The sequence below is a fragment of the Crocodylus porosus genome, unplaced genomic scaffold (genome assembly GCF_001723895.1).
Source record: "Crocodylus porosus isolate Cpor-Errol unplaced genomic scaffold, CroPor_comp1, whole genome shotgun sequence".
Classification (NCBI taxonomy): domain Eukaryota; kingdom Metazoa; phylum Chordata; order Crocodylia; family Crocodylidae; genus Crocodylus; species Crocodylus porosus.
Window position 1 is genome coordinate 44,532,140 of NW_017728910.1, and position 25,025 is coordinate 44,557,164.

General features: G+C 40.2%; 1 protein-coding gene across 1 annotated transcript in view; it reads left to right on the top strand.

The window, feature by feature from the left end:
• The first annotated feature begins 1,286 nt into the window (after positions 1-1,286).
• Positions 1,287-25,025, top strand: part of CAB39 (calcium binding protein 39) — a 29,780-nt gene continuing 6,041 nt past the window's right edge. Inside the window, exons 1-6 of the mRNA XM_019533097.1 lie at positions 1,287-1,444; positions 11,871-12,035; positions 19,877-19,995; positions 22,674-22,842; positions 23,582-23,641; positions 24,366-24,431. Of these exons, the coding sequence (XP_019388642.1) occupies positions 1,331-1,444; positions 11,871-12,035; positions 19,877-19,995; positions 22,674-22,842; positions 23,582-23,641; positions 24,366-24,431 (693 nt within the window). The 5' untranslated portion in view covers positions 1,287-1,330. The remainder of the gene's footprint in view (positions 1,445-11,870; positions 12,036-19,876; positions 19,996-22,673; positions 22,843-23,581; positions 23,642-24,365; positions 24,432-25,025) is intronic.

A 25,025-nucleotide genomic window follows, 5' to 3' on the forward strand; every position in this document is an offset into this window, starting at 1 on the left:
AATGACAGAAGAATTTACTTTTAAATTAGAAAATATTTTCACTTTCAGTTTAATAAATGATATATGGACTATCAACTATGTATTCTTTGAAAAATTCTGCCCTCTTTGGGCAGAAGGGACACCTCTTTAAAATGAACAATTTAGTTTTGGTTACTGAGGTCATATTACATGAGATTAAAGAATGCAGAAGCTTTTTAAAATCCTTTTACTGGTGGTAACATTTCTATTTTCTAGAATAATAGGGCTTCAATTTGAAACCCAAGTTTCAGTGCTTTACAGCAGTAATCTTCTATATATATAAAAACTATTGTCTGTCTGTCTGTAACGCTTTATTCACACTCTGAATGGTTGTTTGAAACAACCAGTTGGAATGCTCCAAGAGCATTCTAGACAGGAGGTGGCAGTGGTGGCGTGTCGCCATGATAGTGGCGATGGAGTGGACAGAGTGGGGGGCGAGGCCAGCAGTTTTGGCCCCCCCCACAACCCAGCTCCTTGGAAGTGGGTGTGGCACAGGGTGCTGGCTGCACAGTGCTGGTCTCGCCTCCCCCCACCCACCACACACATACAGCGGAAGGCCCCCATGACAGTGGGACCTGGGGCTGGAGCAGGGGAGCACTTCCGCAGGCAACCTCCCCCCCCATTCCTAGGAGGCAGCAGCAGCGCTGTGTTGAACAGCTGGTGGGGGAGGGTACACGGGCCCACACCTGAAGTAGTGGGGGGAGATTGCGGGGGAAATGGACCCAAAATGGCAGGGGGGAGTGGGCCTGGATTTAAAGTGGTGGGAAGGGGGGAAGCTGGAACCTGACCCAAGGGTGGGGGGAAATGGTCCTGGCCCTGAATGGAGGGGGGATGTGGGGGTAAATGTGGGCTTCTATCCCTGCCTGCCATGCCCTCCACCCCCGCCCCCTGTCCTGCTTGATGGGCAATTTGCCAGTATTAGACGTAAAGAAGCAAGGACAGAATATCATGTTAGTGACTTCCTTGCCAGTGTAAATTCAAATAATTTGGGCACTTCTGTCATGTTAGCATGTAATTTTATGTGTTTGTGTAGTACCTTGGTTCTCTGGGTATTATTCCAGAAAAAAAGTAGCTTAGATTTTGTTTTACATTTTGAAGTATCAGAAACCCAATTGAATTAGTATGCAATTTAATGATGATTTTGTTATTTTGTTAAACTTTTGATATTACCTTTTGATAATTACTTTATAATACTCATTACCCCTCTGTCAGTCCGGTTGTTATCAATCTGCTGTTTCTTGTTTTGATCTATTTTTGTCTGTTTCCAGGTGAATCAAGACTTACAGAAGAAGGACTTGTGTAACTTGCAATCATGCCATTCCCCTTTGGCAAGTCCCACAAGTCTCCTGCAGACATAGTGAAGAACTTGAAGGACAGTATGGCAGTACTAGAAAAGCAAGATATCTCTGACAAAAAGGCTGAAAAGGTAGGTTTTTTTAATGGGATTTCATCTTTTGCTAAATTTTACATTTCCTTTTCACAACTATAGGTTTTATTCAGTCATATATGGCTTAACTATTATTTATGTGCTTAAATATTATTTCACTTCCTTTACTAAAGAATAATTGTGTAATCTTTTGAACTTGTGGCTTTCATGTTATTTGGTCATGGATTCTGATGCCACTGGCAGTTGATATGTTCAAAATTAATACTTTTCTAAATGTACAAAAGGAAACAATTTGATGGAATTATTACAGTTGTAACTTTCATGAAGAAGAGTTGCACTGCTAGTCTATTGGAAGCAACTTTTGTGGAGAAGGGGATAATTCAATACTTGTGGCCCAACATCTCTTCCCACAGAGCAGTGACTGTTACTTAGAAGCCACTCCAGGAATACAGACATGCTGCCCAAATATAGATAACAGTATTAGCTTGGCTATTAAGACTAAGGACAGACATTCAAAAAGCCTGAGCCTGAATTGATTCCACCTTTGCAGGTTAGTCTAACCTGGCTAGTCTGAACCAGTTTGTAACCATACAGACATTCTCTCTGGACTGAGGAAATTCAGGTACATGCCTGCAGTGGCTCAGGCTAGAAGCTGGGGTTGCTAGAGCAGCTCTCCCTCCCCTTGCACACTGCTGTGGTATGGGGTGCCTCGGCCAGGCCCCGGCAGGAGGCACTGAATAGGGAGCTCTGCCTAGACTCTCCCAGGCTTTTCCCCACTGGCTGCTCAAGGGGTGGGAGTGTTGCCAGATTCCAGCCCCAGGCTAGCACTCTGAGGCAAGGGGAGGTGTCCAGTGCATGCACCTGTTGATGATATGGAGCTTTTCAATCTCCCTCCCTGCTTCTTTTTACTGTATGCAGCAAACTGACAGGCAAGCAAGCCAGCAGGGGGCTGATAACAGTGTTTATCACACCATCAGCAAAACAATAGCCTCTCTCCATTAGTTCAAACTCTTCTTAAACAGCTTTTTTTCCGAGGGATGTTACCAGCTGACCTGTTGATTAGCTCCCAAAAGCCACTGTTCTGTCTGGCTGTCCCACTGAAATTGGAGATGCACACACAGACAGCATTAGCTAGCATACCGCCTACCTAGGGTTTGTGGGGCTGGGGTCTGTGCAGTGGGAGATCGGAGGGGGGGAGAGGATCCCTGCTTGAGCAGTGAGTTGTGGGGGTAGAGCAGGGAGAAGCCAAGCAGACCCTGCTGTACCTGTAGTCTCTGCCGGAGCTTTGCCAGGGAGCAGAAGGGAGGGGCCAGCTCTGCTGTTTGGAGCAGAGTGGCCCGCCCAGCCCAGAGAACATGCCGGGATGCTGGGAGAATCTGGTTTAACTTAAACCAGCAAGGGATCTGGGACAGACCCAAATCAGTTGAATCTGATTTGGGTCGAACCCAAACCCTACATTCAATCAGGTTTATCTCAAACCGGTTTCAACCATTTTCAAACTGGTTTATGTGTACTAAATATCTGTTTTGTTATAGGTTTAGACCAGTTTCTGATCACTTAAGCCGGTTTATGTGTAATGTCTGTCCCTAGCCTAAAACTCGAGACGATGAGTGGAGTTTTTATTGGAGTACAGCAATACCTAACCATGCTGGTTAGGCAACTTCCTCTCTTTAAGAAACTGCTCCAAAGTAGCCTCAAGATGTGGAATGCAATTCTTGTACCTTCATTAGACAATCACTTTATTAAGCAACTGAGTTTTGTCAGTTTCCTGAATAAATCATATAAGAGTTGAATGTTCATTATTAGATTATTGCTGTGCAAGGTCCCTCCTCAAGACCTATATAACTTATAAAAGTCAGTCAGTCGGTAATGTATAGGTTGTGCATCCATGTGAAGTAGCTAGTTAAAATGATATATGCTGTACTATGCAGATATCAGGACTTGCTGAGTTTATTAAATCACTCAAATCTGGGTTTTTTTTATCATTATGCTTTGTTTTGTTGCCAATTTCACTCATTTTCTGTCATATATTGCATCTTGTTACAGAAAAAAATATAAACTGTTTGTTGTAGGAACCACACAAAAATAAAGTTTTAAAATGTACCAGCAGTCTACTTCCTAGCAAAATTGTATATTAGCATCATTGTTTAGATTTCTGCTTGTCAAAAGATGTGTTGTGTCATCCTGGGTGATACAAGATGTTTGTATCTTCTGATGGGGGTTTGGAATGTTAAGCAAATCTGAAGATTTAAGAATGGGGGGATTAGATAAGTTTTATTGTTTAAAACCTCAAAACATGCTAGGTTTTAAAATTCTCTCCAGATATTTATTTAAAATTATTGGTAATAATTACTATTTTGGAACAATTTTTAAATGAATTTAAAATCACTGTACATGGTAGTGTCTGGAAATGGATAATTAAGCAACATAAAGGATATAATTACAATGTATATCAATGTTTCATATTAGATTTTAAAGAGTACAAACATTTTGAGGCAAAAAACAAATTGTTTACATTTAAAACTAAATTATGAAATATGTTTAGGGGTTTACCCATTTACAGTTAAACCTAAATAGTCACATGATTAGGAACTTAAAATATACATACTGTAACCTGTAATATTTTCTAAACCACATTAAACTAGCTATTTGTCTTATTTCCGGAAAACTTCCCCTCTGGACTCACTGTAGTGACTACTCAGTGACAAAGCATAAACTTCTGGCACATTGAAAGTGGTGTCTTTCAAGCTCTCTCCCATGTGTCACTTGCATCTAGCATTAAAAGAGTCTTATTTTTATATACCCTTTTTCATGTTTGAAAATGTTTATCCTAATTATTTGATAATTAATAAATTAGTCTTCTTTTAAACAAAAGGTGATTAATACTTTGTGGAATGCAGTGTTTAATTGTGTAGTTTAATTGTATGATGCCATGGGTTAACAGATGCATCCAAAGATGTTGGTTGCAGTAGTTCCCCAGTGTTTCATTTAGGGTTGCGGCCTTATTGAAGGGCCAGGGTTGGAGCAGGTGCTTTTCAAACACAGCTGAAGACTCTATCCATATTTCAAATATTTTTTTAGTCTTCTTTGAAATGAGATGTGACAAGTGCATGTAACAACACTAGGAAAGACTGAGTTGAACATGCAAGAGTAAATAGAAAAAAGCTGTATGTTGGCTATTGCACAAGGTGATACTTCCAAATTTATCATATTATTTATCTCTTGTAAGTATAGTTAGATAACAGAATCATTATTGGTTGACCATTCCTGAGTGATTCTGTGTGTTTTTAATTATTGCAACTCCTATCGTAGGGAAAGAGGATGGTGAGGACCACACTTATATACTCTGAAATGTTTAGGAGAGGGAGCATTCATCAGAAAGCTATTGGAAAATATTAGCTTCATCCCTTAGGCCCACTTAGGCAGAAATATGGACTAACAAGTTGGAAACCCATCTCACCTTTCTTGGGGACAGAGTATAGACAAACAAAAAATTACACCCAGTTGAAAAGAGGCAGACTTATTGCGTGACACACTTATCTGCTCTGCTTTGTCTTACGATATACTACTAAGTGGAAATTAAATTTCAGTAATTTAGCACTTGTTTTATTCAGAAGTAAACCACCCTAGTTTAGTTTCTACTAACTGTGAGATTAAGCAGAAGCTGTGAGGATTACCACAGATCAGATGTCTGTAACTTTTTTTTTTAACTTACTATAATTGTTTCATCAGTCCATATCTGGGTTCTTGCTTTGAGGGCAAAAAGTAGACCAAAAAGCGCCAGGCCTTTGTGGATATGGGGAAGCTTGGCTTTCTTTCCGGTTACTTGGCTCTTCTTCCAGGAAGTAGTTGTAGAGCTGTTTCATTTGTTCCCTTTGTACCCTGGGATGGGGAGGCAGTTCCTCATGGAAGGCGTGTGTTGAATGTCAAGCTTAGTCTAGTCAGGAGGTTTGAGGATGTGTAGCCACCATAAGGCTCTGTAGCAGATGTTCGAATGGAAATGTTTTGGTTTTCAAGTGTCAGTTTCTCAACCGAAAAAAAATTATATATAAACTGACACTTGAAAACCAAAACCAAAACACGCCCCCCCATATAAAGAACATTAATTGAAATTAATGGAGAACATTAATTGGATTTTTTTTTCTGTTCATAAAAAAGAACATTAATTGAAATTCCAGTTTTCTAGAGAAAAGTCTTTGAAGACAAGTTTGATTAGGTCTACCTATCACCCTTATCCCTGTACTAGGGCTCAGTGAAAAAAAGTCTGCATGTATATGTATCTTGAAGATGAACATAGATGGCAAACCTTCTCTGTCCTAGCCCATACTTTTCATTTTCTGTGCAGTATAGCTTTCCAACTACTATTTTAAAAGAACTTTCATGTGCTGCTGAAAAGATTAGTTCCCTGGCTGCAAGGTGAATGGATGCAGGATAATTCAGCACCTGTCATTAGTGAAAATTACTGTTTCAGAGAAAATCTGGAGTTTTCATATGTTTCCAGAGTGGACTATACTGATTTTTTCATAAATCTCTTCTCCCAAAGAGATGCAGCAAAATCCAATTCTGTCCAGATAGTCAATGTATTATCACTCTTTCAGTCTCTCTCCACCTTCTACTTAAGTACCTGCCAAATAACAATAACAAACGCACAGGATTAGCAGTATAGTAAATAATGTTGTCAGTTGTGTTTAATGCGGATTACTTTTTATGGTAATGGTGTCTGTATCCTTCCAGGATTTTAACTGAATTTGTATTTTGTTGGAAATTACATATCTTTTCTATACTAGATTTACATTTCTTAAAGATAAGCACATGCAGTTTCATATTTTACCTATCCTAGAACATGTGGAATTTGAAATAAGTAAAGGAACTAAAGATCTTTCTAATCTATACTGTATAATTTATCTGTAATGATCGCATTATAGTTAGGGTCTACCTAACTTGAGGAGGCAGCCGGCCAATTTCACAGGTAGATCCTGGGGCTGACTGCCATTTTCATGGGCTGAACGTGCTCTGATTGGCTTTGGGGCCCTGCTGGTCTTGCCCCTCACTGCTGATTGGTTGTTAGGGCTGTCCATCATGTGGCCCTGCCCCCCTCACCAATTGAAGAGGGCCCTGCCCCCTCTCAACCAGTCAGTGACAAGAGGTGGAGGTGGCAGTCGTCTTTCTGGCAGCCCCCCTTCTCCCTTTTGGCCCTGGAAGCAGAGCGGCCAGGCCATAGTACCATGAAGACTGCTGTCTCTCTCTGGGGAGCCAGCATTTAATTTTCAGCGTTTTTTGCAGCGAGCCTATCATTTTTTGTGGGGCCTGCCCAAATTCACAGTTTCCACAAAAATCACACAGTCGCCAATTCGGTAGGTCCCTAATTATTGTGGAGTAAAAAAGAAGACCTGCATTTTTAATAGATTTTAGAATTAATATTTCATTTTATGTTAAAATGACCCAGTATTCTAAGAGAAGTTTTATGGAAGACTTTTTACCATTTGAAGTGATAAACACACCTTCTTCACACATTATTGGTGAAGTTTCAAAAACAAAACTCATACTTTAATAATCATGTACTAACATTAGTTTTTGTTATTTTATTTATAATTTATAATAATTCCAATGAAGTAGTACGAGAAGGATGTTAATATTACTGTGACGGCATCTAATCTGGTTACTTTTCTGAAATATTATGTAATGGCTCAGTGCTTATGGAATATAGATTTGTGAAGAAATCATTTAAACAGGTTCCCTTGGAATAGAGTGTTGGGATTATCATTAGTATGGATTTTGTTGTTCTTTCACGTGTGAAAGATGGAAAGACAGATTATAAAATGCCAAACTGTGTATATGCGTGCTCATGTCGAGTGCATGCCGCATAATTAACATGGAAAAACAAGTTCAGGTACAGATGCATCCAATAGAGAAACAGGATAGGGAGCATCTTGTTTAATTATCCAATACTTGCCTTAGTATCTAGACAAAATCTCTTTTATTAAAACGTGTAATTTTGAGGTTGTTTTTAAAAGAAACATAAAGTTGAATTTTTACCAATTATATTGATTCAAAAAAGATATTAAAAGAATAAAAAGCACACAGTTCAAATCTTTTGAATATCTTACAGTTTTGCCCTGCTTAGTACAAGGATGAAGATTACCTAATTATACACGGGATCTTTTGGTAAAGGACTTATGACTTCCTCTCACCACTTACTGTCTGTGCAATGATTGCAAGTGCTGGTGTACTCTGCTGAATGCAGTCATTCACTACTTTGTCAGAGAGCATAGCCTGCTGATTTAGATAATTATTGGAGGGGAACTTCACAAGAGATTGCTTCAGAAGGTTGAAAATTGCTAATGATTCATAAGTATAAACTTGTATACCAATGTGCTACTAGTACTTTTCCCTTGATGCTTACTTTCTAGACTAAATATTTGATTTGTTGCTATTTGAATAAGGAATAAATTTTAATTTTTTGTTTTTCAACTTTCCTGTTTCTGCATCTAAAAAAATCCTTTAGTACAAACTGGGCCTATGTCTGCTCTAGAATATTGGCATTAGTTGGTATTTATTCCATCTCTTCCCCCACCTTGGCTTACCTCTGCATTTATTTTTATACTACCAGTTTGTTTAGTTTGTGGCGCACATAATTACTGTTGTGAAGACAAATATTTACTCGCATAATAAACTTGGTGAACTTGCTCTTCCCTGCCCCCTGACCTTATATTGAACTATTTTGCTTGCTCCAGTCTTGCTCCTACCCTAGGTCTTCAGTTGGGAACTGAATTATTTAGCTAATGGCCCTTTAGAATTGTCTTTACTATACGGACAGAAAATACAGTATGTGTATCTGATTTAGCTTCTCAGATTGAATTTTAATGTCATGTTATCTACGAGTCATTTAAAGTTCATTCGGTGACTTAAATTATTTTATAATGAATCACTCTAGTGCAGTTGTATAATGCTCACAGCTGAAGAAAAAAGAAAGATTAAGTGCTTCAGTTCTCTGCTTTGTCCATTTCATGAAATGAAATTATTTATCAGAGGGAGAAATAAATAATACATGGTTGAAGTAATGAGGTAGAGGGAAGCATCCATATTAACTGAAACGAGTAGCTTGAAATTTGCCTTATGGTAGATCTTCACTGAGAATTCGTTTGCTGGTGTACCTTAACTGATGCAATCAATAATAGACAGAAGTAGGGCAGGGTGGCACCTTAGAGACTGTTTCAAAAAGACATGAGCTTTCACAGACAGCAACTTACTTGGTCAGATGTTAGTCCCTAAGGCACCACCGTGCCCTACCTTCTACCTCACTTCAAAGTAACACAGTTAATCACCTCTGTGATTGATATTAGTGTTCCTAATATAGATATTGTTGAACAGTATATATATTTTGGTAGTGCTTACACAAATCCATGCTTATAATACTGTAATACTAGAAAACTAAAATAATAGAAAACTTCAGTACTATACATCACTTGGATACTGCTTCATAGGCATTTAGAATAACAAATGCCTGCTAAATGCAGGTATATGACTATAGCTAGTCAGCATTTGTGGTGTTTGCGCAGTATATAACAAAGCCATTTATTAATTATTTGTACTTAGTAGGTGTATCTACATGACTTGTTTACTGTGTAGCTGACTAAGCTGCACAGTAAATGTTGCATATCTACACATGTGCCCCTATTAGGCCAGAGTAGATTAGTTTACTCCGTAACAGGATAGTACTCGTAAATACAAGTACTGTCCTGCTGCTGATTTTAAAAAATCTCTGAAGCAGCACATGTGTGGACACTGCCCTGGCTCACTGGGGCACAAGGTTGCTTCAATGCAGAGGCTGCCTGCTGGCTAGTCCTGCGTTGAAGCACCCTTGTGCCCCAGCCAGCCCCTCCAACGTACATTAATCTGGAGGGAGCAGCCTGGGGCTGGTAGGCTTACCCCCTGTGTCCCTTGCTAGCCAGGACTGCTCCAACCTGGCTTACCGTGCTGTGCATGAATTCAACTCTGGAGCAATAAGCTCCAAGTTTATTGTGCACATTAATTGCATATGTAGATGCACCCAGTGACTAGGAGCCAAAGACTCCAAGGTGAGGAGGTATCTTCCCTGACTTAAACATTTAACATGAATTTATATTCTCAATCTTTTTCTTATATTTCTGTTAACACAAAGCTTATTGTCATGCCTACTTTAGGAAAGATTTTGTAGCTCAAGCACTGTATCTGTACAAATTCAGACAAAATATATGGCTTTTGTGTCTGTTGGGGAAGCCATAAACCTTGTAGATTTCAGGGTGGCAAAACTTTGGAGAGACATACCTGTCTAGAGCAAACTTAGAGATGTTTGTTATTATGAAAAGTCATGCAAACATTTTTGATGTCATTGGTTCATATAAACATGGCGTCATAGCTTGTAACTTAAATTTCCTAGTTTTGTCATGAAAATGAGTGAAGTTATTGCTTAAGTTTTCTTTAAATTTATATTGTCATGAGGGAATCTGCATGCTAATATCACTGATTCTTTGTTCAACGGATTTTTCAAGTGTCATCAACTTATCAGAGTTTTGCGTGTGTTGCGCACATAGGTGTGCATGTGTGTGTGGAAGACGCAAACAATATTCTATCAGAAAAGTCTACCTGTCTTAGTCTGATATAGCATGAGAGACTTTAAGCTTCTGGTACCTGAATATTAACCTTCCATTCCACTTGACCTCCTTTAGTTCCCAGATCAGTTTCATGTACACTTGGATTCACATTTGAGCCTCCTTGTCAGAAGCAGGAATCATGAGTGCTTAGCAGTTGTTTAGACCATTCAGAAAAGACCATCACCTTGCTGGTGATACCTTTGTGTGCAGCAGTTCCTTTACTTTGAACTAGTGTTTATTCAGTTTTATTTTCACTGTACACTCAGTTATAGGTATTGAAGTCAAGGTTATCTTTGGGTAGTTTTACATAAGTTTCACATGGTCCACAATCCATTAGAAGTGACACTTATGACCAAGAGCTAATTACTACCATGTGGTATGTTGGAGACTGAAACAGCATGTTAGAATCAGCTTGTAATACTTGTCTTTTGGTCCTTATATTGTCACTGGAACATGGTGTGACCTCAGGCAAGTGCGTGAACCTCTCTGGGAGCACTAATGGGAGTGTGAGAATGCATTAGCCCTGATATGGGGCTAACCCCAAATACAAAGCATACCATGTAGAGCACTTTAATTACTCCACGTTTGGTCAGATTGTCCGAGTCAGATTGGGCCATTTGACTTTCAGAGATCACTTATAAGTTAGGTTTGTGTCTTCCCAGCTCCTTTTCAGAACTGAAGTAGAAACATTCCACTTGTTCAACATTTATTCTACTCAATACAACTGGGGCCTTGGACATGTTTGCAGTGCTACAAGGACAGTGTGCTATGGGCATGCACATGTGCACAGTCCTGCCCTGGTTGGAGCACTACAAAATCACCTGAAAGATGCATTCTTCAGCTAGTCGGTAATATGAGGCTTCAGGGGAACCTGTCAGTGAGCATGACAAGCTCACACAAAGCAGCGACAACAGTTCACTATAAACGGCTTTCACTGGGGGTAACAACAGGTTTTTTGGCTGCCTGAAAGGCATGTGTGGTAGCCACAGCTGTCTGAAAGTTCTCTCCCACCTGATCAGCTATTGCTGGTGCTGGGGAAGAGCAGACCGGCAGCCCTGCTCTCCATGGCTACTCTCCCTCCGTTCGTCGTGGCATGCTAGGGATCAGAGAGACTTCCTGTGGCACACTACGTGGAACTGTCTGCATTACTTGTGGTGCTACCAAAGGTTGCACTACAAAGAAATTCCTGTTTGAAACAGACCTTTCTTGTGGAAGACTTGCCATCTTTCTACAAAAACCTGAATGTATAGATGCCCACTTTTTGTAGTGCTACAAGAGTGTATATAATAGTGAAAAAGTAACATGTATCCAAAACCTGAGGGGAAAAACCTAATTGGATGCACAGTTTGTAGGGACATATCTGGTGTACCTATGAAACTTGCTCGAAATGATCCTGTAGGATCCCATATCGTGTTTTCTGGGTTCACCCTGTACCCGGATCCGTTTTACAGATTCAAAACAAATTATGCTGCTTGTCAGTCTTCCCTAAATTATAACAGAAAGGTTTTGAATTGGGTAAAGGTTGTCAGGAGGAGGAGGTAAGGGAAAATATGTTTACTGTAGATAACATGATTATTGTGTTGTCAGCTGAATCTTTTGGGTCTTCTCTTTAAGTCTGGTTTTTTTTCCTGTCCCAAGTAATAGCTTATATTACCCTGATCACAGGGTGTCTAGGTTTTACTTGTTACAGGTTGGCCTGTTCTGATAATTTAATGGAAATTTTCAGTTGATCAGAACTATGGATTTGTGATTCCTACAATGATGAGCAAACTTGTCTGTCTCTGTATATCACTTTATCTTCTTTCCTCCCTCCCACCCCCCTTATTTTTCAGGCCACTGAGGAGGTTTCAAAAAATCTAGTTGCCATGAAAGAAATCTTGTATGGGACAAATGAAAAAGAGCCGCAAACAGAAGCGGTGGCACAGCTTGCTCAAGAACTGTACAATAGTGGTCTTCTTAGCACCCTAGTAGCTGATTTACAACTCATTGATTTTGAGGTAAGAAAATAATTATAAAACATCATGTGTCACACCATAAATTGAATTCTCGCTATCTGAATTCCTGTTACGTTAATCGAACAAAATGTTTATTTTCTGTCTAGTAAGTTTATTTATTTATTTTTTTAAGTTGTGTTAGCAGAAGTGCAATTTAAAAATGTAATTAGAAAGCATTATTATAAACACCTTGATTCTACTGTAGGTATATAAAATTACTTCTACGTTAATCTGGAAGAGTCAGTTACTGAAAAATGGAAACTGGAGGAATACTTCAGATCTTTAAGATACAGTTCCGTTAGAATTTTGGGATAATTCTTCTAACTACTATGTTCACAGATGGATTAAAATCTTAGGATTAATGCTGTAAAGCTCACATCTTACTTTAAAAACCTTTTGGGTAGTACTAAGTCGCATGACAATATAGTTATTCATTAGCAGGCATTCGTTAATACTGTCACTAATAAACTTTTGAAAATTATTTAATGTTTCTCTACCATTTAGGAAACAAAAGGCATATTTTACGTTTTCTTTGCCTTTTTCTGTCCAGCGTGAAATAAAGAATTTATTGATCACTCCAAATTGTTTCACATATATAGACTTTTCTATTGCACTCATTGCTGTTGTGTCTGAACACATCCAACAGATACATGAAGTGAATTGTTCAAATAGTCATACATGTGAAAATTATTAATTAGAAAATAACTTTTCTAGAAAGAAATTATTTAAAATTTGTACAAAAAGAGTTAAAAAAAACTGTCAGGAAAACAGGTCAATCTGGATAAATATGACAGACATTAGGTCTGAAATAGGCCAATAGAAATAAGGAAGTTTGGAGCAAAAACTGAAATACAGTATGAAGCAATTGAGATTGGTATCTATTTGCTGAAGGAGGATATTGAGAAACTTCATCTAGATTGTGCTGACTTTCTAGATTTTTATCAGACTGATGTTTACTCAGGCTGGTTATTACTGAAGAAAGTATTCTTCTGGTGATGAATATTAAGTTGTATTAGATTAGCTCTATGTTAGAGGAATCTATTCGTTTCATGTGCAAGAAGGTGAAGAGGATTGGTAATAGCTTTGTTTTGGACTCCCCTCTGCTCTCATCTCAGGATGTAGCTTTTCTTTGTGATACTGGCAGTCATTCATACTGGACCACAGAAATATCTTTAGCATATATATATATTATGGCAGTATGCCAATCTAATGTGTATCTGAACACTGAAACCCCATAATCTGTACTAACTTCCCATCTGTTGTTCAGTACAGCTAAAAGTATTGCTTTAGTGTCTCAAGCTCTATATGGTTTGGACCTGACTGCTCTCAAGCACCAGCTTCCAGGAAGAAATTAGATAAACTGCTTTTTTTTTTTCTGGTATTAGTTTTAAAAAGCTAGTTTAAAGAGTAGGTTTCTTCTGTTGAATTTGCTGCTTCTGGTGGTCTGACAGAATATGAGGTCATTCTGGGGGAATAAACAGGAGGAACTGGTCCTCCTGCTAAACAAGAATGACTATGACCTCATAAGGATAGCAGAGACCTGGTGGGACTCCACCTGTGACTGGACCACAGGTATAGATGGCTATTCCCTGTACAGGCAAGATCGTGCAGATAAAAGTGGTGGGAGTGTAGCTCTCTGTCAAGGACAGCTACATGTCTCTCCAAATTGACATTGGCACCCAGGAAGGATGACTGGAGTCTCTCCGGTTAAAATATGTGGGGAACGTGGCTCAGGGGACATCATGGTAGGAGTCTACTACAGACCCCCTAACCAGGAACAAGAGCTGGACCAGGAATTCACCAGGGAACTGGCTGAGGCTTATGTTCTTGGTGCATGGTTGTCATGGGAGACTTTAACTACCTGGACATCTCATGGGAAGAGCACTCAGTCAAATCTGATTGGTTGCAAAACTTCCTTACATGCGTGGACGAGCATTACCTGACTCAAGAAGTCTATGGGCCAATGAGAGGTAAAGCGTTGTTGGACCTGGTACTGGCCAAAGGGGATGACGTAGTCAGTGACCTAAGAATGGATGGAAAGCTGGGTGATAGTGACTATGAGCTGATCACCTTTACTATCCATTGCAAAGCTGGCAAGTCAGTCAGCAGTACCGAAGTCCTCAACTTCAAGAAAGCTGACTTTGACAAACTCCTGAGGCTCATTGTCAAGACCCTAAGGGACCATGACTCAACAGGAAGAGGTGTCCAAGAGGAGTGTTTGCTTCTCAAGGGAGCGATCCTGACAGCACAAGGGATGGCCATCCCATTTCAGAGGAAGGGTAGCAAAAGGGCGCAGCAACCCCCTTGACTCAGCAGGGAATTTGACTCCTCCTTGAACTCCTACACCTCAAAAGAGAGACTTATAAGGATGGAAGGCTGGAATTACCACCAAGGAGGAGTACTCAGCACTGGTCTGTACCTGCAGGGAGCGGATCAGGAAAGCCAAAGCTGCAACTGAGCTCCATCTGGCTTCACATATGAAGGATAACAAAAAGTGCTTTTTCAGATATGTAGGAAGTCAGAAAAAAGGCAAGGGTAACATTGGACTCCTGCTGAACCAAACAAGACAGCTGATAACCGACACCCAGGAAAAGGCCAACCTGCTTAATGGGTTCAGTCAGTGGGGGGATTTACCTGTATTTGGTGGCAAGGGAGTTTTTCCTCTGACTTGAACCATCTTTCTCTAATGTATTTTCGAATCAGATAGCATGATGATGAGCTCCCAGAATAATATAAAAAAATGCTTTTAGGTCTTAGCTAAGAATTTGTCTCTAAACAGCCAATCTTTACAGCAATAAAATTGTTTAGAATATTATACATCGAGGCAACATTTTTCACATAAGGCAATCAGAAAAACTGTATAAAATTATTCGGAGATTGGAAACTTGTTAGTTCCTGGCTGCCTTGCAGTAAATAGAAAAGACTTGCTATTTGAAAAAAATTTTCTTTAAAACTCCTTTTGCATTGCCTAACAGTTTGGACAATGCTGGCACAGTTTTTACCTTTTTACCTCTTAGAATCATGACTGCTTGCATGAGGTTCATTGTGTTAGCTCTTGCTTGGACCATGACATTATTTGCAAGAAGTAGATGTTTCTAACAATAACTAGATTTAATATTGCTCTGTACCACTACAAGCTGAATTATATGAAAGATGAAAGTGATTGTAAATCCAGAGGGAATCATGGGATTTGGAGCAAAATTGTCATTATTAGTGGATGAGACATGATATTAATGTTATGTGGCATTTGAACAAAGCAAATTCTGGAAACACTGTTCTACTCGTTACCAGAACAAAGCGTTCTGATGCTGCTTTGGCCTGGCTTTCAATAGAACTGTGATTCAGACAACAAACCTTTACAAACCAGCTAACATTTATAGCCTGATAGTAATATGATAGCAAATGGTCCAAACTAAGTAACAGACAAACATGATGTTTTTGTCTGCAATCAGAGGGCTGTCATGTTGGGCATCTGCTACAGGCTGCCAAACCAGGAAGAGGAGGTGGACAAAGCCTTCCTTAAACAAGTGATGGAAGCTTCCAAATCACAAGACCTGCTTTTCATGGGGAACCTCAGTTATCAGGACCTCTGCCGGGCAGAAAATATAGCATTGTACAAGAAATCCAGCAAATACTTGCAGTGTTTGGGGGGATAACTTTTTGATACAGATGGTAGAGAGGCCAACCTGGGGGCGGGTAGGGGGGTGGATCTTCTTGACTTGCTGCTCACAAACAGGGAGGAATTAATTGGGAATGTGAAGGTGGAAGGTAACTTGGTTGACAGTTATCATGAAATGATACAGTTCAAGAAAAGGTCAAGCAACAAAATAAAGACACTGGCCTTTAGAAAAGCAGACTTTAACAAACCCAGGGACTTAGTGGGCAGGATCCCCTTGGGGCAAGTCTGAAGGGAGGAGTCCAGGAGAGCTGGATATGCTTTTTGAAGGCCCTCTTAAGGGTGCAGGAGTAAGTTATACCGATGCAACAGAGGAGTGGGAAGTGCAGCAAGAGGCTAGTCTGGCTAGACAGCAATCTCTTCAGTGAGTTGAAACTCAAAAAAGGAATCCTACAAAAAGTAGAAATGTAGTTATAGTACTAGAGGAGAGTATAAGAGTATTGCACAGGCATGCAGGCATAAAATTAGGAAGGCCGAGGCACAATTTTTAATGCAACAGGCAAGGGACATGAAAAGCAAAAAACAGGATCCAAAAGTATATCAAAAATCAAAGGAAGCCCAGGGAAACCATAGGTCCCTTAAGGAATGTGGAAGGCAATCTAGTTACAAATAATGGACAAAAGGAGGAAGTCTTTAATGCCTTTTTTAACTTCAGTCTTCACAAATAGGGGCAGCTACCAGATGACAAGTGCAGTTGGTATCAAAGATGGGGAAGGAGGCAAGCAGCCTAGAAGAACAGGTTAGGGATTACTTGGAGAAGCTTTCAAGTCAACAGGGCCAGATGAGATCCATTCTAGGTTCCTGAAGGAAGTGGTTGAGGTAATTGCAGAGACATTAGCTATCCTCTTTGAAAATGTATGGAGGTCTGGTGAGGTCCTGAATAATTGAAAAAGAGTAAGTATAGTGCCCATATTTAAGAAAAGGAATATCCATTTTTGGAAATGTTCAAGAGCAATTGGACAGACACTTGGCTGGAATGGTTTAGTCAGGGTTGATCCTTCCTTGAGTAGGGGGCTGGACTAGATGATCTTGTGAGATCCCTTCCAGTCCTATTTCTCTGGGTTTTCTAAACAGTTATTTGCTACTTACTTAACATTCTTTGCATGGTATCTGAATGCCATTATTTAATGAAAATAAATCTAAAATACTTTTGAACAGCTCATTTTCATAATCTCTATTTGTCATATTTTAGTTACTACATAAAATAATTAATGACAATAGACATTGGATTTTAGGATCTTGGAAAGCAGGACTAGAAAGGACCTCATGAGGTCATCTAGTCCTGTCCCCTGCTCAAGGCAGAATTTTCCCTGACTAAACTGTCCCATCTCAGTGTCTCTAGGAGGAACTTCTTCACAGTTCGAGTGGCCAAGGTCTGGAACGGGCTCACAAGGGAGGTGGTGCTCTCCCCTACCTTGGGGGTCTTCAAGCGAAGGCTAGATATGTATCTAGCTGGGGTAATGTAGGCCCAGCACTCTTTCCTGCTTATGCAGGGGGTCGGACTCGATTGATCTATTGAGGTCCCTTCCGACCCTAACATCTATGAATCTATGAACCTACTCCTGAACATTTCTAGAAATGGCAGGTCCATGTCTCTAGGGAGCCCGTATCAGTGTTTGACCACAATCATAGTCAGAAGATAATTTTTTTTCCTTAGTAATCTTCCCTCCAGAACAGTGTTTCTCAACCAGTGGGTCACAACCTAAAGTGGATTGTGAAAACATAACAAGGACACAAACAAACTTTAAAAATACTTGGGGCTGGGGGGAGCAGGAGGAGGCCAGCAGGGGGCACCACATGCACGTGTGCCTACACAAACATGCACGTGGCAGCCAGGCAGTGGTGGAGAACAGCTCCCTGCAGGTAAGCTTGGGGGGTGGATCATAAGCCATGTGTTGGGGTGCACATGTCCCCTCTTCTCCCCCCCCCAGATTTATGCAGCTACAGCAGGCTTGGGGGTGCAGCCTGACCAGACCAGCTTGGGCAGGAGCTGCCTCTCTGGCCCAACAGGTGGGACCCAGCATGGGAGGGCACAGCAGGGCAGCGAGATTTCTTGCTGCCACCATTGCTGGGACCCTCATGCCAGCTGTGCCACTGTAAGCGTGAGGAGTAATGGGCGGGGTGGTGTATACTGCCCTCACCTCCTCCTGCTGCTAGCCGCTCATGCTGTGCCACAGCTTTACTGCAGTGCCTTGGCCCAGCCACCACCGCCATTCCCCTTAGGCTGCAACTCTATTATGGAAGGGAGGTGCGGTGAAAGGCAGCTTGGACAGCCTGACGGGATGGAGGCGGCTCCTGCCCAGTCCAGCCAGGCTGCAGCCCCATGCCTACTGTGGGTACAGAAATCGGGGTGTGTGGGGGTGAGGGCATATGCATACTCACCCCTCACCCCACACATTGGGGGGGCTGGGGAAGTGGGTTGGGAGTGAGGGGCAGCAGCAGGGGTTGGGGCCTGAGTCGGGAGTGAGGGGCACTGGCAGGACTGGAGTGTGCAGGTTGGGAGTGAGGTGGGCTTAAAATCCAAAAAGGCTGAAAATCATTGCTTTAGAAGACCCCCCTAAATACCAACTACCATATTGTTTGATTGTGAGTCAGCTTTCACGTAATTTGACCCCAAATTTTCAGGTTTGATTTCAGGAAAAAAGCTTTTTTCCCAAATATAAGTCCAGAACTGCTCTTGCCCTTACAAAATCCCACAGAAGAATGAGATGGCCAAGGAAGGGACCCAAATAGAAAAATACATTGAAAATACTAACACTACACTGATAAATCGTGATTTAGTATTTTTATTACATGCACAAAAATATCACATGTACAAAAGTCCAGATCAGCAGTGACCTACTGCATGCAAGTAGAGTATGATTTTTATGGTCCTTTTGGAGGGGAAAAGCGATCAACTGTTAAAAATGGAGCATTATAGTATATATGCAGATAGGAGTTTGCCCTTTGAGCATTATTTACAATTCACAATGACAAACATGCTGCCAGTCTTGCTAATTTTACATTCTGTATTGACTTTTAATGTGAACTTCACAAGTGAATAGAAGACCATTTTCTGTGGTACTGTGGGTTGGGAATGAGGGGTACTTACAGGGCCAGGTGTCTGTGGGTCAGGAGGGGCAGCAGCAGGGATGGGGGGAGGGGGGTCTGTGGCCTGGGAGCGAGGGGCAATGAAATGAGCAGCAGCATATCATTGCCCCCCACAATCATATACCTCCCCCTCCCCCACCTCTTGCACAACAGGTCCCCTATTTTATGCACATTTCCACCAAAGGTTCTCAAATATTTTGATTCACTACACCCATTTCATATTTGCAAAAGCACTTGTGGCACTTCAACCTTCAGCTGGATACCCTACATACAAACCTTTGCTAAAGAAATGAAACCTGGGCCGTGCTGGTACACCTCACTCCCAACCTACAGCCCACCCCCCACTGGCCCTGCTGGTGCCCTCGCTTCTGACGCGCAGCCCCTGCTCCCTCCAGCCCTGAAGTATCTCCCGGCTGCCCCTCCCCTGTGAGCACAGGCACCAGTCCCGATGCCGCTGGCCGGGTCATGCAGCCCCCTGGTGCCCCTGGGACTGCTCAGGCACCTCCTGTGCCCTGCTGCAGTCCCAGCACCTGGACAGCTTCCCCCAGCAGAGGTAGGCACCCTCATCCCCTCCACGCACCCCCACAGCCCCTCTCCCCCACAGTCCCCTGTACAGTCCCTAAGCCCTGGCCATCCAACCCCACTCCCCACAGACTTACCTGCATGCAGCTGCCATGGCTGCTTCCACTACCCTGCCTGGTTGCATGCCAGCCATATGCATGTGTCTCAACTCTGATGCACATAATGCCCCTGCGTCCAATCACACACCCCACAGCCCCAAGCAGCTCCTTGCTAGGGGAAGCCAGGAAAAGCTTTGAAGTTGAGCTGACCAAAATCCCAGACATTTGACCATATTTTAAAAAAAAAAAAGGAAATGCTTGGATGGAGATGGGAGGAACCAAAAAGAGGACATGACCGGGAAAACCCAGATATACGGTAACCCTAGCATAGAGGCCATCTTAGATGCAAAGCTCACTGTCCACAAAGTGTAAAGACACTAGGTTTCATTAAATATAGTTCTTATGGGATAAACATGTACTAGAAGTAATATGTTCAACTCCTTACATTTTTTTGACAGGGTAAAAAAGACGTTGCTCAAATTTTCAACAACATTCTCCGAAGACAAATTGGTACAAGAACTCCCACAGTGGAATACATCTGCACTCAGCAGAATATATTGTTCATGCTATTAAAAGGGTATGTATAGTTTTCAGCATTAAAATGTTTTTAATGCAAACCATTGGAGAGTTCTTTTATTCAGGAAAAAAGCAGGATATTGTTGGTAAAATGTTGCTTCCTTCTTTGCTTTGCATTTGTTTGCCACAGAGTTTGTAACTTATCCCAGAAGTAGAAGGAAAAGGAAAATGTGGGTAACATGATATTCATGTTACCCACGAATATTCAGTAACATTATATTCCTGAACAAGAAAAGACATTGTAAGAACTGAAATTGGGCTAAGATAATTGTTGTAGGAGTAATGCAGCAATTCAAACGTTCCTTTTGCTGTATTCACCTGACTTACAGTTCAAATTATTATTTGTTACCTTAGTTATGAAGTGTTTATGTTTTTTATTCATTTTAAACCTCTGGCTAAATCAACTTGCTGTCCTATCCTTATTCCTATAGCTCTTGCTTCAAAGCGATCCAAGTCTGTAGTTGCACTTCCTCACCAACTTGGACTTGTCCAAACAAAGATTGCTTCAACACACATGCTGCATGCCATGTGTTTCTTTCTCTCTCTTTGTTGCATCTGCATTATTGTATTGCAGAATCGCACTGCATCAGTTATGTAGCATGTCTGGATTTGCACATGTCCAAGTGGAGGGCAGCTTAAAAGAAACTGATATAAAAAATCACCCCCCACACCCACCTCACACACATCCTTCTTCCTACTTGAATTGTAATACTTAGTTTTATTTAAAGAAAGAAAATACTAGAAGAATGTACAAGAGGTTACAGTCTCAATATATCACTTTGGGGTAGAGTCAGTAAGCTGATCAGTTGACTGGTCAAATGTCAAGGTGATAGCAATTTTAGAAGGGAAAAAAACATATTTTTTTTTTTAGTTTTCTTGACAGAAAATGTTTTTTAATTTTTTTTCTTACAATTTTTAATGAAAAATGTGAGGTGTTTTCCTGTGTATTATTTGGACCTATTGGCAATTTTTTTTTACAATTTTTGACCATTTTTTGACCAGTCAGTTGTCCAAACTTTAGGTAACTGGTTAAATACCCTACCCTACTTTGGGATGACATTGATCACTCCTATAGAGTATGTATAATATTGTACGACACAGTAAACATTTTAAAACACTGACATTTCAAACATCAGATTGGTAGCAGTAGTTTTAACATTTATACTAGTGAGTATTTTTCAAGGAAGCTTTCATATATTACAGTGTATTTGTGTATTGCACCTGGCATGGAATGAGAGTCTTAAAAAAAAGGTGTAAATTAAATAGTTTCACTGTCCTTCAGAGAGGTATTGGCCACTTGTATTGATAGCTTTGAAATGTAAGGATAATATTTCTTTTTTTGATGTTTAAAGATCTGGGGGTTTTTTCCTCTTCACTTTATCCCTCCCTCATTACACATTGACCATTGGAGAATTTGTGAAATCTGGTAGACCTAAGCTTCATGGTGTTCATATAATGTCGTCTTTTCATTCTCTTTGCTTATGTCATTCTTAGGAGCTTGTAGAATATAAAACATGCTAATATTTTGTTCTACATTAGACCAGGAGTTTGCACACAATGTCCCAACAGTAGGGAAGAACACCATGTATATCCCTGCAAGTTTAAAGAAATATACTGTACCACAGGGTACTATCAGTTTTTCTTATGTTATAACCCTTGTTTTGAAAAGAACCAAGACTTAAATGATAGAAAATGGAAATGGTATTATAACATAATTTTAATGTAAAAATGGTATTAATAAACTCTTTAAAAAACTTTCTCGAAGTGTTTGGCATAAAAAAGACAAGCCAAAGCAGAAAAACCTAGTTTCAAAAAATAAGTGTTCTGTATCGGGGGTTGGCAGTGTACAGCCCCACAGACTGGATCCGAGTTAAACAGTGAGGATCTGTGCCAGGATTGGACATCTTCTAGCTGCACCATTTGCCAGTGCTGCCTTTTGCTTCCCCTGAGCTGTGGCATAAACACAACGGGGAGCTGCACTAAGGCTGGGAAGCTGGAAGCTGCATCCATGTGGCTGGCACTTCTCCCTCTGCCTTTGCCCCCAGCTTCCAGCTATGGCACAGAAGTAGCAATATAGGGTAATATATGGAGCTGCAAGATATCCATAAATTGCAGGTGACTCGACTGCTACGTTTTGACACATTTATATTTGCAATTCAAACACGGATTCTTTTGACCACATGAAATGCTCTTCTGTTCACCTAAGAAGCCAATATTCAATGTAAAATTAGCAAGTCTGGCAGTATGCTTGGGGTTGTGAACTGTAAATAGGGCTCACAAAGGGCAAACATCTCAGGTCTGTGTAGATGGTATCAGTACATGAAATTCTGTTATTCCTCCCTATCCAGAGCATCCCTTGACAGGAATGGTTAAATTTGTACAGTAAGGGAAGCTTAGTATTTAAGTCAAGTTTTGTTTTGAGTGGGAGGCCATAGTCTAAATACACATTCATATTTCTTATGGCTTCCCATTTTAAGTGATTCATCAATCAATCATCTGGCTGAATTTTGCCTATTAAAATGCCATCTGAAAGTGGAGTTTAAAGTGTGTGTGTGTGTGTGTATGCCTCCTAATTGCTATGTTTAAATTTCCTATAACAAACTATATTATTAATCTAGTATTAAGTTGCAGTGCTCTAGTATTATTCTTTAAGGTATTTATTCGGTTTTCATTTTTTAGGTACGAATCTCCAGAAATTGCTCTAAATTGTGGAATAATGTTAAGAGAATGCATCAGACATGAACCCCTTGCTAAAATAATCTTGTGGTCAGAACAGTTCTATGATTTCTTCAGATATGTGGAAATGTCAACTTTTGACATTGCATCAGATGCGTTTGCCACTTTCAAGGTAACTTGCATACCAAGTTAAAATGACATATTTTTCCAATATCTTCAGTATGTTACCCTAGATATTAAGTTAGTCATACGTGGAATATGCATATAAGGACTGAAAACCAAATTTTGTAAAGCATGTGGTCAGTTAGCACCCTTCTGCTTTCCTGTTTCTTAGCAAATGTACTATCAGGGTAACGGTTTTAATCCTAGAACTAAAGCTATACAACATATATACATTTCTGTTATAAGCATGCAGTTTCTTGTGCCAATTACTTGATTTTGTTCTGTGTTAAGGTGGCTTAAATAATTGAACTTAATTTATTACATTAGGGATGTAACTTTGTGTGGATAGAAACTTCAGCTGGCTGTAACCTAAAGCAGATGACCTAAAGCAGCAAAAGGATCGACATATAATGTTTACTTAGTAGTTTTCTCTACACTGTATTCTCTCCTGGACACACGCACATAGTTTCTTGCTCATGATTGGGGTCCCTAGGCACTAACCTGTCAAACTGTTCAAATATATCTGTGAGGACTGCACTATACATAACAGATCATTTCCTAAATTGTGCTATGTGTTCCTCATCTATAGTCAAGAATCTGCAATTTCTAGCTTCCATTTTGCGTTTAACAATATATCAAGATCCCTAAGCAAATTAATACAGACTCCTTAGAGTCACCTGGAATTGTTCATTTATGTTTAAAGCGGCTTTTAAAAAATAAAAATATTGTTTAAATATGTACTTTTTCAGGATTTACTTACAAGACACAAATTGCTGAGTGCAGAATTTTTGGAACAGCATTATGATAGGGTGAGTAAAGACAAGTTATTTCAGACCTTAATTCAAAATTAAATTAATTCAGAGGTTAGCTTAGAATGTTTTCATGTTTGATATGTAACTTTCATTTGAGAGAAAAAGTTAATGTTTCATTTATTAAGTTCATTCTTATGAATGAACCATGTTAACTTATGTACAACGTAAATCAAATTTTGTTTACGCTGGTTTGTTTTACAGTGTTTAAAACAGGAATTCACTTTAAAACTCCAGCCTTTCAACCTAAAACACTTTAAAATGAAACTGAGAGACAGTGATATTTTATAAATGTTCCACTAGAGGGAATCCTTTCCTAATTTTTTTCCGTTCTCAACATGAGGTCTTTAGTTACAAAGGAATAGTTGGTAACTTTGCTCCACCTGCTGGCCAGTCCTGAAATTAATATGAGGTTAGAGCATTTAATAATCTGTGAAGTTTTGCATAAGGAATAACCAGGTAACTGTTTTGGAAATAAAGCAAAATTCCCAAAAGATCAAAGATATTTAATTGTGTAAAAAGAAAGGGGGGGAAAAAAAAACTTCTAAAAAGGATTTTTAACAGTAATGACTTAATACTGAAATGTTTTTTCTCAGTTTTCTAAGTTTTTATTTACATTTCTGTTACGGATTTCCCCCCCCCCCCCATTTGTTAAAATCATTCGGAAGCAGAGTGCTTGTGACACTTGGAAAGGTCCTGATTTTTCTCTTCATTCTCCATTCAGTTCTTCAGTGAGTACGAGAAGTTACTTCATTCAGAAAATTATGTGACAAAAAGACAGTCACTTAAGGTAAGGTAGAATTAATTATTTATTGAAGGTAAAGTTTTCTAAGGGTCCCTCTAATGCCAGGATGGAATGATTTGAGTTCTTGTAGGCTAAATAACTGATTTAAATCACAGTTTAAAACAATAGTAAAAAAACAAATTTTAATTTTGGTTTCTTTTAATCTTCATTGTGAATTTACAAGCAAGCATATTTTCATCAGTGTGCAGTCAGATTGGGTTCAGGCACCTTGGGAACATGCCAAGAGCCCGTCTTTTACAGCACAAGCCCATCTTCCATGAAGTGTTGTGGTGGAAGGGGTGGGATTACTTGGAAAAGCCATAAAGGGGAGCCAGAGAGGTAGGGACAGCAGCAAGAGACCCCCCTTTTTTCCAGGTGTCATTAGAGGTTTTTTCCCCCATGGTAGCGAGGCAGGTAATCTCCTAGTTCTGGGTTGTATCTGGTTAGATCAGAGGTTTTCAACCTTTCTGGATCAGTGTATCTCCAGGTGGCTGGATGCAGAGAAGTGTAACCCTGACAGCTGGATGTGCAGTTGGGGAGGTGGTGCATGGCTGAATATGGAGCATCAGCAGCCGCTGCATGCAACCTTCCCCTACCCCC